Source organism: Perna viridis, chromosome 13, assembly GCF_037379345.1.
Source record: "Perna viridis isolate PV_CMFRI_1.1 ecotype Kerala chromosome 13, ASM3737934v1, whole genome shotgun sequence".
Lineage (NCBI taxonomy): Eukaryota > Metazoa > Mollusca > Bivalvia > Mytilida > Mytilidae > Perna > Perna viridis.
In genome coordinates this window covers 6,505,215-6,521,483 of record NC_142457.1, presented here as the reverse complement: position 1 = coordinate 6,521,483, position 16,269 = coordinate 6,505,215, and the positions used below count along the sequence as shown (strand labels likewise).

The 16,269-nt window shown below is 33.1% G+C and overlaps 1 protein-coding gene across 1 annotated transcript; it reads left to right on the top strand.

Annotated features, from left to right (window-relative positions):
* The first annotated feature begins 55 nt into the window (after positions 1 to 55).
* LOC148599382 (uncharacterized) lies at positions 56 to 12,720 on the top strand. Its single transcript, XM_088557090.1, has 11 exons — positions 56 to 548; positions 3,517 to 3,623; positions 4,595 to 4,653; positions 5,082 to 5,126; positions 7,751 to 7,935; positions 8,726 to 8,867; positions 9,486 to 9,686; positions 10,418 to 10,559; positions 10,816 to 10,902; positions 11,127 to 11,188; positions 12,490 to 12,720. The coding sequence occupies exons 1-10, from the start codon at positions 56 to 58 to the stop codon at positions 11,166 to 11,168; spliced, it is 1,503 nt and encodes a 500-aa protein (XP_088413216.1). The 3' UTR covers positions 11,169 to 11,188; positions 12,490 to 12,720.
* Positions 12,721 to 16,269: the final 3,549 nt, after the last annotated feature.

Genomic DNA, 16,269 nt, shown 5'->3' with positions numbered 1-16,269 from the left:
TTCACCATTGTCGGGTAAGACAACACAAAGAGACATTGCATCTACGGTTACTCCAATGTCGGGTAAGACAACACAAGGATACACCTCATCTACGGTTTCACAAGTGTCGGGTAAGACTACACAAGGAGATATTACATCTATGGTTTCACTGGTGCCGGGTAAGACAACACAAGGAGACACATCATCTTCGGTTTCACAAGTGTCTAGCAAAACATCGTCAGGAATAACTTCCACAGTTTCCTTCATGTCTGGTGAAACAACAACAAATAAATTGGCGACGGTTTCATCCTTTTCGTATCAATCGATATCAGAGGAGACTTCTATGGTTTCAACAGTGTCAAATTATACGGAATCAGACACATCATCTCCTGTTTCGCCAGTGTCGGATATCACATATTCAACTTTGTCAAATAAGACTACATCAGATACTGTTTCAACGGTGTCAAGTGGTTCGACATCTCATATATCATCTGTTACAACTGTTATTCAGTCGATGACGACCACCAAAAAAACAGTAACCCCACCGTCTATTATGGAACCTAACTATGGTAAGTGCTATCACTATTTTGCAGCCTGTTATGCGATGGTTTATGTTATGCTATAGTCAATGCTGTCGTAAGACTATAAGGATCATAAAGGAGTACCAATTGAAGCCTTGACATCATTTTATGCTTTTTTTTTAATATTACTTCAAAGTATAAAAATCGTATATTCATATATCATAAAATAACCGTTTGTCAACAAAGGTATAGATGCAATTAATTTGGCTAACATCCTCCATCACAAAAATGTTACCAACAAAATTCCCCCATATTTCAAAGACAAATCCATAATAATTATTTCATATTCCTATACTTCACCCATCGCATTGAACATTTTCAATTATAAAAGGCTATTGCAGAACCTCGAGACTGAGGACTTCAAGGCTAAACCACCTGACTGTTCTTGCGAAACCTCTCCATTCAAATATGGTCCTTCTGGTCAAATCGTTACGGGAGATTTAACCATTATCGACAACGAATCTCTGCGTAATATCCTTTATAAGGTCCCAAGTACCGTGAACCACGCTCCATAAATTGGAATTATAACTTTAAAGTTCTTATGGATGCCGTCGAGGACTATGCAAGAAAATGGATAAAACGAGATCAAGAAGACATTGATTCTCTGTCAGAGTGGTTAAAGGCCGTGAGGTCTTTAATTTTGAAACGAATGAAAGTTTCAAGTAGATCAATGAGTGCCAAGGCTATATCAGTTTTCAAAGACCCCGATGTAGCAAAAACATTGTCTACTATACATGACAAATATGTTTTCGTACCAGCAGACAAAGCCCAAAACAACATTGTTTTTGTCTGTAAAAAGTTTTGTATCTAATGTTTATCATCAGAGGTAGACGTAGAAAATAATAGTGATAAAAGTGATAAGACCTACACTGCTACAACTCTCTCCAAAGAAGAGATTGTTTAATCTGTGCTATCTTCTTTTGGTCTCTCTACAAAGGACGATGATTGTGATTTACCGTCTATGTACTGGATTTCTAAAATCCACAAGAATCCATACAAACAACGTTTCATAGCTGGATCTGCAAAATGTACCACCAAACCTCTTTCAAAACTTTTAACTTCTATACTCACGACTGTCAAAGGGGGTTTGCAGTCTTACCAAAACACTTGTTACTCCCGTAGTGGTATTAACTCAATGTGAATCCTGAAAAATTCGAAAGATCCTTTGGAGACAATCAGTTCAAGACTATTATCTGAATATAATAGCATTAAAACCTATGATTTTTTTTAACACTGTATACTTCTATTCCCCATACTCTGTTAAAATCCCAACTTAAAACCATTATACATCGTTGTTTTTCCAAAACAGATACAACTAGATACAAATATATAGTTCTTGGTAGATATTCCTCATACTTTGTAAGAAATAACTCCAAATCATCTTCAAAATATACAGAGTAAGATGTTTACAAAATGCTGGAATTTTTAATCGAAAACATATTTGTGCAGTGTGGTGGACGTGTTTTTCAACGAGCGGTCGGCATTCCAATGGGAACATATTGTGCTCCTTTACTTGCTGACCTATTCCTTCACTCTTATGAAGCTGACATTATAGCTGATCTGATTAGAAATTAAGAATATCGTTTGGCAAGATCCTTCAATCTCAGTTTCCGCTTTATAGATGACGTATTATCTTTAAACAATCCAAATTTCAGGGATTTGATACATCGCATCTACCCAAAGGAACTTTACCACAAACGTGATGACTTTTCATTCAAAATTATCAACTTTCCTTTCATCTGTGGCAACATCCCTTCGGCCCCTGCGTATGGAGTGTTCATATCACAACTCATACATTATGCCAGAGCTTGCCAAAACTATGAAGATTTTTTGTATCGCACTAGAACTCTAAAAAACAGGTTCTGGAACAGTTATGTTGCTACAAGATTGAAGTCATCACTACAGAAGTTTTATGGTCGTCATCATGAACTCGTGGATCGTTATGTTGCCATGAAAACTGATTTATTCAACGGGTCATAGTTTTCCTTTCCTCGTTTGTCTACCCCGGACTTTATTTTTTATGAGCAACTCGGCGGGTGTTTCTAGAAAATCGGAGGACGCTTACCCTACCGGTGCATCTGGTCCATGCTCCCAGTTTTTAGTGGAGTTGCTCATTTGTTACTTTGTACGTATCATTTTAGTAACTGTATGTTCTTTGTTGTGTATGTCTGTTTTCCATGTCTGGTCTTTGTCCCTGGATAACATTCTTTTGATTACCGCTATAACCTTGGTTCCCTTGATTACTCTTTTACAAAAACCCTTACAAATAGTGTTTTTATTTGTTAGACCTTACTTAGTTGGAAGGTTATTGCTTGCAAAATAACTGTTTAATATAACGAGAAATAATTCATTTGTTCAAGATTGTCTGTTTTTTTTACCTTGAATTATTTTGCTTTGTTGAGATTTCCCCTTTTCGACCTTTAGTTCAGCCCGCAGCCCTCCTCTCCAGGTTGTTTACGGTCTTTTCCGTTGTCCTTGTTCTTGAAGTACTGTCCGTTTAATTTATCTTAACGATGTGGCATAATAAAACCACGGTTGTCAAATAAAATATCATGTTTTATTGCTTTTTGTTTGAAAATAAAAAAAAATCTTATATATATACGAAAATCGATTTAGGAGATGTACAAGTATATATTCAGATAAACAAATTGACTTGTCGGTTATTCACAAATTAAGTTCACTTGTCAGTGGTATATGTGGGTAATTTCGCACAAGGCAGTTCAATTTTTCAGAATTCAGATTTGTTTCATTATCTGACAAGTACATGAATCTTACTGTCACAAGGAGTTCATTAACTGGAAAGTAGCGACTTATCTAGCTAACCAAGAATAGTAAACAAAGTGACTTGTAAGCACAGTTATGTACCGAAATACAATACAAAAAAATCAATACTGCTTGTTTAAATTCAAACTTTTTTACAATTACTGACTTATCGATTCCCTTTCTTTTTTTGTAGGCGTTCTGCTTGCTTTCGAGTTCAATATCTACTTCACATTATTTAATCCATTAATTCTAGATGACCAATCAAATAAAAACGACTTAACAACAAACTTAAGTAATGCAGTGAGTATATCATTTATCAAATAATCAAAACAAGATATGGTTTAAGCTACATTTGTTTTACCATTACTGGCAATTGCTAAGTCATTTCTTATTCTGTATTATCAAAACCTGTCTTATATATATATATATATATACATACAAACGACTCAGAATGTGACGACTCTATTCGCTACACTGCTCCATCGGATCAAATCGATACAGGGAAGATATATAAACGTATAGAAAGGTCTGAAAAATTCCAAACGATGTTAGAACTGTCAAATATGCGATGCAAATTTTGGGTCATTCCCTCCGCGGGAATCGAACTCGTACCGCTGTGACATCTATGGCAACACCGCCTGCACTAAGTCCAGCGCCCTAGACCACTCGGCCAGCTAGGCTGTATGAAAATATAACTTTCGACATGTTGTGATATGCATTATTAATTTGATCCTCTATCCTACATAATAACAGCTAAAATGAACTGTCCCGTACTACCATACATCGTTTATTAAGTTACAGCCCTAGATTAATCCTACGAGGAGGAATGACCCGGCCAACTCTGGACTTGGTGCAGGCGGTGTTGCCATAGATGTCACAGTTCGAGTCCCGCGGAGGGAAACGGCCAAAAATTTGCATCGCAAATTTGACAGTTCTAACGTCGTTGGGAATTTTTCAGACCTTTCTATATATTCATTTGCAACAGCTCGCTTTTGTCGGATACAGATCGATCTGTGGTTCGACAAGTGGATTTGTTTATCGGACATGTCTGCATCTACATCCACAAAACTGGTCATTTATGAATAATAACACCATAGCACACATTTGGTCAAATATATTGAAAAGGAGACATCCATATCGGCATCCTGATCGGTTTGACCTAACAAAATAATGATGCACTAAATGGCATATTATTTCATTAAAATACGAAATCATTTGAATATGAATAAATCAAAGGAACATTTTGTTAAATAATGGCATGTTTTTTTCAGCTAAAAGAAGGATATGAAAAACTGCCTGGATTTCGCAGCATAACTGTGACAAAGCTATGGTATTTAATTTCTAAATCTGCGGGTATTCAATTTTTTAATACGTTTCCATTTTGTGGGCGAGGAAACGTCGTTCTAAAATTAGTTACATCATGTACATGTATACTCATATTACTATCCTGTCTACTGTTTGGGAAGTCGGTTTTGTAGTCCGGTAAATTAATGTAATTGTAACAAAAAAGGGTTACTTATCTAGTCAAGTTACAGGCATGACACATAGGTATATCATTATTATTCATCCATGAATTATTTTTTAGGACTTAATCATCCGTAACAATCCAATTAAGTCCACTAAAATAAGATACTGTACCGAAACAATATCTTGTAAACAAATAAAGTATTATTATGTATTAGCGATAATTGAATACGTGCGTTCTCGTTTTCTTTAGAACAAATGTATTCACGGAATTATTTTGCATTTGTTTTTCAGCAAAGACAGGTGCTTAAGAAAAAGAAAAAAGCGCGACAATTCAGGGTAAGAACTTCCTAAATATTGGAAAATACTTTTTAAACTAATTGACACCAGGACTACTTATTGGTCAAAGTTACAACGTATTATAGTTGAATGTTTGTCTCGATTGATGGATAAATATGTAAATTAAAAATTACGTTCTTATCTTTTCTCTTCGTCCCGGAAGGGTCATAATGTTTAACAGTAGCCGCCATCTACCACTGTCTTTTGCCATAAAAGTTTTGCTTGCCCTCATGAGTAGCCCACCTCCTCTAACTCAGAGGTGTCAGCTCTTTCCCGGGTGATGCGTTGTCATTATCTTCCCGGGTGGTGTCCAATGAAGGGTTATCTTTAGTGTTCTGTTCTGGGGCATACTTAAACAGTTCTGAATGATTTAAAATTTGATTCAGTTTTGGGACAACCGGGTCACTAATTTCATTGCTATTCGAGATACCACTGTGTTCATTGATTTAATTTGGGTTTGATTAAGCCATTTCCTTACACTTTAAACTTGTGATATAAAACTCAAACCATCCTCTGTCACATTGCTTCATCAACTGACGCACTTGCAAATTTGGAATGGACCGCATCACAAATCAGTTGTGTCCGCATTAAATTAATACTTTTTGATAGTATTTTGAACAAATGTCAGATTACGAACATCGTTTTCTTTTATAAATCGTAAACTACCGATTAAAGGATTAAATCAGATTTTGTTTTAGATAGCGACTTTATCACGGTTCATTATAATGTCATTTATTTCTATAATCTATTCTCGATTCAACCAAATTAGTTATTTGTAATTTTAATACATGTGTATGTCTATTTGTAGTCTAGTAAATTGTAATATCTACTGCTTTATTTTATTCTGGTCGAGATCAATATCTCGTAGAACGTAAATAGCTCTAGATTGTGTCTTCTTAAGATTAAGAAAAAAAAAGAGATGCAACTAAGAGGATAAATGCAATACCGTTTTCAGATAAAACAAATCTTTTCATTTTTGCTTAACTAGTAGTGCTGTTTTTCCAAAGATCCTGGTCTTCTTGTGCATAACAAGTAAGGTAATTTTAATGAAATTCTACACACAGGTCATCTGAGGAGATCTCAGATTGAAAGTTCAAATTGTTGGTTGCATTGAAGACTGGTTAAAGATAAATGACAGTTTATTAACAAATTTCCGAAAACCCTTTCCATCTTCTTTCAGATTTTAACTAGGTACATCGAAGTGAATGAAGTGCACATTGACAATCAATGACAATTACAAAATATCATAAACATTGCGAAATGAAATAATTTGCATATTCAAAAGTTCAAAATTTAGGTGATTCATTATTAGCATGTTGTTTTTCAAATTCAATTTATTTTTATGTTACTTGAGTATAAATGGGCAACTTTTTCGCTGTAACTGTTATTTGTTTAGGGCCAGTTGCACCCTGTCCTGTAGTTTGAGGGTTTCATCGATGTGGGTGGCTTTGAAATGATATTATCATCATTGTAGGGTTATTGTCTCTTTGTCATATTCAACATATCCGTCGTCTTTATCCCGTATTTGTGTCTTCTTTTCTGATAATTTACTATCATTATTTGTTAAATAAAAACGCAACTAATGAATATGTGCCTCAGTAAATGCAGGAACTTTAATTTCCGCTTAGTCGTTTTGTTTTTGTTTTTGATAACTGTCTTTCGGTTTTAATGTACCCTAAGGCTTGATGTTTGAATGTGTTCAAACAAGTATATATTAGTCACATGAATATAAGTAAATGTAATCACACTTGTTCTAAAATGAGCAATTTACGAATTAATTCAAGACAATACAAAGAACATTAGCGATCACTTCTAACCTCTCTTTGATTATGTCAGGGATTGCCGTCATCGAACAGTTCTACACTGTCATAAACTGACCTGACCTTTGACACACCATATCAAGATCTCTGTCAGGTCTTAGGACAAAGTCTGTCATAATCTGTAATGGGTCGTGACAGTTTGTGATAGAAACTGATTAAGGTAGATCTATTGTGTTTGACGTCATTTCGTATAGCATTACCTAGCCAATCACCACTTCCAAATGACCTGGATAAGAACAGTTCCTGACAGTCATTGGCATAGAAAATACTTTTCTGAATTGCATGTACGTTATTAAAAGGAAGTCACTTTTAAGAATAGGATTGAAATTTATGTGTCACCAAGGACATATTACATTATAAGCAAAAATTATATACCCGTATGAAAGTCGAAAGTGCAGCACTCATCCGTCAGGATTTCTGTTCTATCTGGTGCTAATGAACAGTTGTGCTGACAGATTCTGACAGAATTTAAGAGATGTAAGAAGTGATCGCAACTGCACCAGCTTAATTGTACAAACAAAATATAGATAATGCAAAACATTACAGTTTATGATCTTACAAAATCCGGTTATTCTGAGATTGAAAATGTTTTTTTTAAGCGGAAGCAATTTTTGACCGAGTGAACTTGTGACAGCGCTTAAACATGATTCAGGGTAGTCATTCAACTGATAACACATATCAACATTCCCTAGAATACATATGGCTATTGAATAAAGTATAAAAAATGAGTGTGATTTGTTTTCTTAAACCCAAAGTGAGTAAACAGAGTCAGCACTCATTAACATTTTTACTTATTTTTTATAGCTCAGCCGAGGCAAATGTATTATTCTCTGGGAAGCCATATAGTGACAACTCTTCTTTTAAAGAGCCAATGGAATTCGTTGAAAATTTTACGGATACGACAAATGTTACATTAAAAGGAATTCATGAGACGTCGTTCATAAAATATGTTGATGAGTCTAAGACACTGAATGATGCAAGAGCCTCTGGTATATTTAGGTTTAATACAACAGAACATGTTTTAAATATCATTTCATCCTCTTTACTACATTAGATATTGTGGTGAAATATTTTCAACAATAATAAAAACAAACAAACAAACAAACAAACAAAAGCAGAAAAGTGAATAAAAGAATATTCAGGGGAACCAAGATTAACGCGGTAATCAAACGAATGTGATCCAGGAACAAAGACTAGAAATGGGAAACAGACATACACAGGAAAGAACACAAAGTAGCTAAAATCATACAAAGCAAATGAGCAACTCGGAATCCACTAAAAACTGGGAGCATGGATCTGCTGCACCGGTAGGATAAGCGTCTTGTTCTTTTCTAGAAACATCCGCCGAGTTGTTCATTAAGTCATGTCCGAGGTAGACGAAAAAAATGTGATAACTGTCACCATTGTTATTAGAAATACCTTTTTTTTTCAAATTGTCACTGCTTAAAACTATCATCGATTTGACAGTTTTTGGTTGTAATGTGGCCCTGGAAGTATTTGATTACACTAAGATAACGAAAAAACATGTTTCAATATTAACGAACCTTGGAAATCAACTTTTCTATGAATTGTGGTTATGATTTTTATTGACTATCCGAGCCTAGTATATTTCTTTAAAGGCACATTATTTGATTATTATGCATTTGTGAAAACACATTTACTCCAAAGAAAATATTTTATTCTTAATTATAAGTGTGTAGCTTTTCTTTCTTTTTTTGTTTTATCAATTTCACAAATTGTGGAATGTGATGTGATAAAGTGAAATTGTTATATTTACAGCGCAAAAGTCCGCAAACGAAAATAAGATATGTCTACCAAGTCACTACTTTGAAAATAAAACCTGCAACTCATGGTGCAAAAAAAATATTACCTGTAACAATGGAGGATATTGTATTTACCAAGCTACTGGGGTTATTTGCCAGTAAGCATCATACTCTTTTCAATTAGTTCAGCATACAATATAAATAATAATATCTGAAACTATTGTTTATCGGCTTGATACAATTGACAATAATGAAAATAAAAATTTTAATAAATAGCAGTACAACTCATACGCATTATTTCACATTCGACTAAAAATGCCTTATCTAATGAAATCATTCAAATAGACATAGTTATATAAAAAAGAATTCTGCATTAAACAATTAAGGGGCGAAGTGTCATGAATGTAGCGCTTTTTTAATTACTGGTGCATTTCGGACGTAAATGTTTAACGTTTGAAGCGGATGCACACCATACGTTATAGGAAGTGCGGCATATTCAGTGTTATTTTAAAACTGATGTGTATTTGTACAAAGTCAAATGTTCTTTAAGTACCTATATCCCCGTACATTATATGCAAGTCCTTCTATCATATTATGTTGATTAGATTAGTTCATATTGTGCATGATTTGTATGACGTTAGATACTTAGTAACATTGTGTGAAAAAAAATGGCTTGGATATCTAAACGGTAGATGAACTGATCCCTATATATCCTGCCCAAATGGTAATAAAATTATAATAACAATAGCATCGTGTTGAAAACGATATTTTTTCAGGTGCAGATATGATGAAAAATACTCATATTCGGGAACCAGATGCGAGATCAAAACAGAGAAACTTGGTTTAGAGTCTAAGTATATCATAGCAGTGTCTACAGGCATTGGTGGAGCCTTTTTGATTATCATTGGCATTTTGACCTATCTTTGTGTCAAAGAAAAAAGAAAGACAAAAAATAGTGATGATGACAACCAAGATTTGTAAGTGACGTATTATAATATGAAATGATAATTGTTAAAAGAAGAACTTTACAGTAGTTTATATTTTCAATCCATTATGATCTTATACAATTTTACACCTTACAGAAAAAGAATAAATTCTGCACTTAAAATACTTTTAATGGACCTGCTTATACATACCTTTTCGTAAGGAAAATATATGATCTGATATACAGTCGTCTGATGAATACTGATGAGAATATATAAAAAAGAGCATGGTAGTTTTTTCTCGATAAATATCAGGATTAAAACAATACAATTTACATGCCTTAAACTGTATAAAAGAGACAATTTGGAAAAAGAAGATCTTCTGATTTTCAAAGACAAGACATTAAAATTTGAAAATGAGCGGATTGCAGTTGGAAGATATTCAGATAAATACCCCAGGTAAAAGATCACCATTTAATATATTTTTTTCTAATGGAAGGGCGAAGGATGGCGGCCGATCGTTCGCGTGCATCAGTTTCTCCTCGTTTGTTGATTACGGTCTTGTAATCAATTGAAACGATAATGAGTCAAATTTTGGAAGTATAATAAGTTCGTATTTTTCGGGTTTGTTTATAATGTTACATCAACTTTTGCTTTAACAACAGATTTAAATGCCTGTAGTCAATGGATGTAAAAAAAATGCGTGCCTACGCTTGATTGATAGTAATGGGATAGATAAAATTGTTTCAGATTTAATTCAAAAAGGTCATTTATGTATATTACAGATCTGACGATAATTTTGAACTGAATAATGATCCAATTGTTCTAACAGATGATTTAATCACAACCCAGGACTGGAGATACAGTCTAACAAACAACGACACACGACTTTTTACTACGAAAACGACCCATGCCAATAGTATTGATGTATATATATGTTTGTCTTTTTACCGTATATGAAAACGTTCACCTGAAACAGTACTTTATATATTTCTAGGTTACCTCAATTTAAAGGTTGGTAGTGTACTGTAAGCAAATAAACGTATATAATGACGGTGTAGTAAATCACCACCCCAGATAAGTATCATGCAAAATGTAAAAATATAATTATGTTATTTTTCACCTCAATCATCATTAAAATTATACGTGAACAGTTACACTTAGTGAACTTTCTTTTTTTAAGGTTTCTGTCCACAACCCTGTTTTCAACTCTGATTTGATCAACGGACCAGCATATAACTCGGTTGAGAAATATCAAATCCCTACAGAGGTAATGAAATGTTTCACATTGAATTTAATAGTTTAAAAATATCACATTTCTATATCTAATTACAAAATGATCACCGACGATTTTTTGTAAAGATAAAAATATACAATAAAGAGAAAATGTTTTTTCAGATAGAAAAAATAGTAGAAATAGTATATTATTTTTCATATCATTAATCCTTCCCGAGTTTGTAAAGCCCTTTTTTGATTTTTTATATTTGTTTACAGTATAAGCTTCCCAGACCTCAGCTAAAGATAAATATCAGATAGCTTTCTTGTGATTTTAGCAGGTGAGATGATTCATATTATGTTAAGGAGCTATAATTACTTAATTTTTACTGTACTTATTTTATATGGATCATTTAAAGAATAATTAACATGATTTATATTCAGATGTTTGACAATATTTTGTAATGATCTCAATAATATTAGTGAATTTGTAGAACAAATATGTCAATAAAGTTTGATGCAATTTAAAAAGAAAACATACTGCCGATGTTAACTCTCACACCCGAATACTAAATACAAAAAAAAAAAAATAAAATAAAAAAATAAAATAAAATAAAAAAAATAAAGAAAATATATATCGTAAATTTCGATATGCTGAACACGTGTTTGAAGGAGTAACCTCTCATCAGCTGTATTAAAATCAAATATTTCGGAAGATCATAATATTAGTTGTATACGAGAGTACTCATAACCAAAACTATCGAAAGAGGAAGCCAAATCCATCACCGAGAGATTCTACCATATGTAATGCATGAAATGTAGCCTCGGTGTTATCCGTATTTTTAAAACTGGAATACTGCATGATTTCATAAACAGGGTAATTGAAATATGATATTATTCGGGGTCAGACAAGTCTGACTACTGGGTTGGCGAATACCCTCGGGGACCTTAGGTCCACCAGCTGTGGTATCGACCCAATGGCTAATAAATACAAAAAAAATATCCAGTTTTATATATAAATTTCGATATGCTGTACACGTGTCTCAAGGAGTAACTACTCTGCAGGATAATGATAAAGTATGTGAATGATATAGACAATTTTACAATATACAGATTTTACTAAAACACTATAAAGTGACTCGGATTTACAAATGTAATGTTCTGGTGTGGCTAATTGAAATAATTGTTGAACTAAACATCGTTTACTGATCGTTTTGGTGCCGTTCTAATTTATTGTAATTTTTCAGGGAACGTTGAAATTTTTTGAAAACTCTATATTACTATATTACTATACTAGCACAAAACTGCTTAACAAACACAAACTTAAGCCAGAAGATTATGTTATCGTTTTACCCACAATAAAAATGTATCCTTTTCAATTTGGAGTACCATCTGGAAGGTGATACACGTTTCTGAGTGTGTATACTTACACTACGTCACGAAAAGTATATATTCAAATTCAAACCGAGAAAGATTTTAGAATTCTTTTTCTCCTTTGTGTTTTCATCATTTAGATCGACTGCTTAAATCGCCTACAACGCTTTCTCACTTAAAAGGTGATTCACTTGGACTGAAATGTAAACAAAAAAGCTTTGCAGCTTTGAAATTATACATTTATTAATAATTTGTTTTGTAATTTCAGACGTAAAGAAAACACATAATTGTAGTATTTTCACAAAAGAGTTAGTTGACATCACGTGATTTATACTGAACGAATTTATGTTAATCCCCAACTACAGTAAAATAAACACAAAAACATATTTTTTTGTAACTCTATAAATATATATAACAAGTATTAATACTTATTTGTTATTATATGAATTAAATCACCAATTAACTTACTGCGTTGATATGCTTTGTTGTCAGTTTATGAAATGAATGATTGAATAAAGTTTTTGATGAAATGCTTTTATTTGTCAGTTTATGAAATAATGATTGTAGAAAGTTTTTGATGAAATATCATGAATCTTGTGTAGGAGTTCAATGATCCCTTATGTTTTAAAAAGATGTTAAAGATTCATGTAACATATATTTGTAGAATCGCCCATCATTTATTTGGACGGTATACAAATTATGAATAAATCCAAACAAGAGACATAGGGGTATTCTCTCTGACGATACTCAAAGGATAAGCGCTTTTTTAAAATCAAGCAGGACAAGAGTCTTTGACAATGCAATCTAAGTTGTTTCATAATCAAACGTCGATTTGAAATTGTGGATAGGACATTTGTACGTATCGAATAGTCAATTGTCATCTTATCTGTCCAGGATATAGTCAAAATGGAGAGTCTGATGTGATACTTAAAATGACTGTGGACAGACATATAGAAACTTTATTTAAAATCAGTGGTATTTAAGTACAAACAAAAGTTCCGTTGAGTTTTTACCGACATAAATAACAATAACACATTACAAACATACTTTGCATACACATACAATACATAAAGAAAGCAGGGGATAGACATGAAAGACACTAAATGTACACAAAGCATGCAAGTACAAAGCAAATCAAAATGAAATTATAATTATTTAGATTTTAAAAAGCACAAACGCACTAAATATAAGCAAGCATGCATATATGGTATATAACATTTAGCACTATTAAGAAAGCACTGTAAAATTATCAGTATGAAAAAGAGCCTTAAGATTTGCACATCTGAATGAGTTGCCTTCCCAGTTATTGATTAGGCTTTTGAACTGGTTTACGTTTGTCTGTGCACAAACTGCGTATGGCAAATCATTCCTAATTGTGGTCCAAGCATATCTTGAAGAACGCGAACCCAAAAGTAGCTGTTCTCACCTGAGATTCTTTGTTAAATTTCCAATTCTAAAACAATATTTGGATTGTTTAAATTTGATAAAGTCTTTAGAATATACAGGAGACTCTTTGTGTAGAATCAAGAAAACGTCAATTGCCATTGTCCGTAATCTTCGAATTTTAAGAGTTGATAAACCAGATTCACATAGTAAATTTTCTTATGATGCAGAGTAGTCGTCATTAATGAAACGCACGGCTCGCTTTTGATATTTTTCCATTATAATGTACTTCTCCCTACGAAAATTCCAAACGACAGAGCAATGATCAAAATTAGACATCGATAAATAAATAATAGCTGGTTAACCTACCCAATTTTGATAAATGTTTACCTATACATTTCAGTACATTTAACTACTTTGCCGCCACTTTACAAATATTTGAAATATGGCTTTCAAATTTAAGTTTGTAATCTATTGTCAGTCACAATTGTTTGGCCTCTTCTTCGCATTGAATTTCATTCCAATCCAAATCAAATTTTATCGTTTTCTTCCAAATGGCAATTGCCTAAAATTTATCCACGTTAAATTTTACTCTATTGTCAAGGAACCAGTTTTTCAATATTGAGCTTTTCAAAGTGTTATCTAATCTGTTGAGGTCGTTTCCTGAGTGTGACAAAGTATTATCTTCCGCATAATTATACAGAGTACAATGTATTTAGAGTTTTAGAGCTTATGAAAGAGAAATCAAGGGAACCAAGTTTATAGCGGTAATTACAATATCTTGTGATGTATTTCTTACGAAGCAGACAATAAATTATTCCTCACATAAAAGAACAAAATTGGGGAACAGTTTTCAAACCTTGAAGTCAGGTTGCTCTTGGATTCAGGAAATGTGATACTTGTAATTGTACACGCGGAATATATTATTGACAAGAAAAAAAAACTTGACAGCAGACTTTAAGTCGTGACGCCATCGCCAATGGAGCGAATGGATTTTTAACTGCACATCTTTTAGATGAACGAAAACCTTTTTAGTAAAGCAGTTATTGTTCCTATTTTTGAATGAAGATAAGTAGAAGCCCTGACTGAAACAACATTAGAAAACGTTTCTTTAATCTGAAAGCTGCCAACAATGAGTTGGGCAAAAACAATAGGGAAAAATATACTGCAATCATTACCAAAAAAATCATATTTGTTTAAATAAACAAACGGACTGTGAGTTATGTTAATAAACGGTTGATCCGCCGGAAATCCTAATTAGTATATACTGTGACGGTGGGTTTCAATTTTGATAGTTTAGTAAAAAAAACATGTGTTCGTAGATTCCTGAATTCATGGATTTGAAGACTCCATCATGCAAATGCATGAGTATTTTTTTTTTCTGTTTGATGCAGAATTTTGTGGTTTACAGAACCAAGTAGACACGAAAAATTAGTACCCCTTGAACAATGATACATTCACAGTACCATTCATTTTAGGTCGATGAAATGAAGTATGTTGCTCTTTGTTTTTGTTTTCATTTTTTATCGATAAACGCTAGTCATCATAACAGACTAGTTGCGCCACGAGATAGAAAAAATCTTTTTTTAGCGAAACATAAAGAGATAATGTAGCGGTATCCAAGATGTGTTTAATTCTCTAAATAGCGAATCGACAAAAAAAAAACTCAATACTTACATGATGTTTAAAGATTTATTATACTTCACGTCAGTTTGCTGTATTTTGATTGGTTGAACACAAGGGTAATATTCTGTTCTATCACATGTCTCAAAGGGTGATAACTTGCATTTATTACCCTGCCGTGCAGTCCCTCAACTGGTTCCGGTAACATTAGGTGGAAATTCAATTTGAATTGGTTGTGCGTTTGAAGTAATAACCATGAGCAACGTCCATTTAAACAAAGTGTAATAATAGTGATCCAAAAAGCAAACGAGCATTTACACAAATGTTTGCCGATATCGATGAGGATGGTATATTCCAAAGATTCCAAATCAACGAAACGAACAGTTAATAGTTTTAGACAATTTCTATGTAAAATCTGCGCTCAATGACAAAACAAAAAATCCCTCTGCAAATTGATTCACGTGGACCTGAATTTGTATATCAACAAACTGAAAAATAGGACAAAAGTCATTGTGAAACTGTAACCCAGGACGACACTGTTGGTGAAATTAGAATGCATCTTAGGCCAAATGATCCACTTTGTACAGTTTTGATCTTTTAAACTACTTTTCCAAACTGCACCAAGAAAATAAACGACTTGTGGCCAGGACCAACAGTTTCGTTTGAGATGAGAAAAAGGGTTACAAATTTAAAGTTCGTTTAAATCAATTGAATCATTGAAAGTATTTACAATAATGCTTTAACATAGAAACTGACCAGATAATACAAAACTTAATATCAAGAAAAGTATTTGTCACAATCATGTATATTATATGAAACATTGTCCGTAACGTAAATATCAAAAACATATTCAAAATGTTTTATCCTATACAATGGCATAAACACGTGTACATAACACAAAGTTGTCAATCTTTAGTTTAGCCCATCGACTATGGCCTAAATTAGTCAGCATGCTCTCAATCAATTTGGTAATGTTTTTTCTGTTAAAATAACGCAAACCGAAACATGTACAGAACCACATCCAGCCATCACAGTAACCACA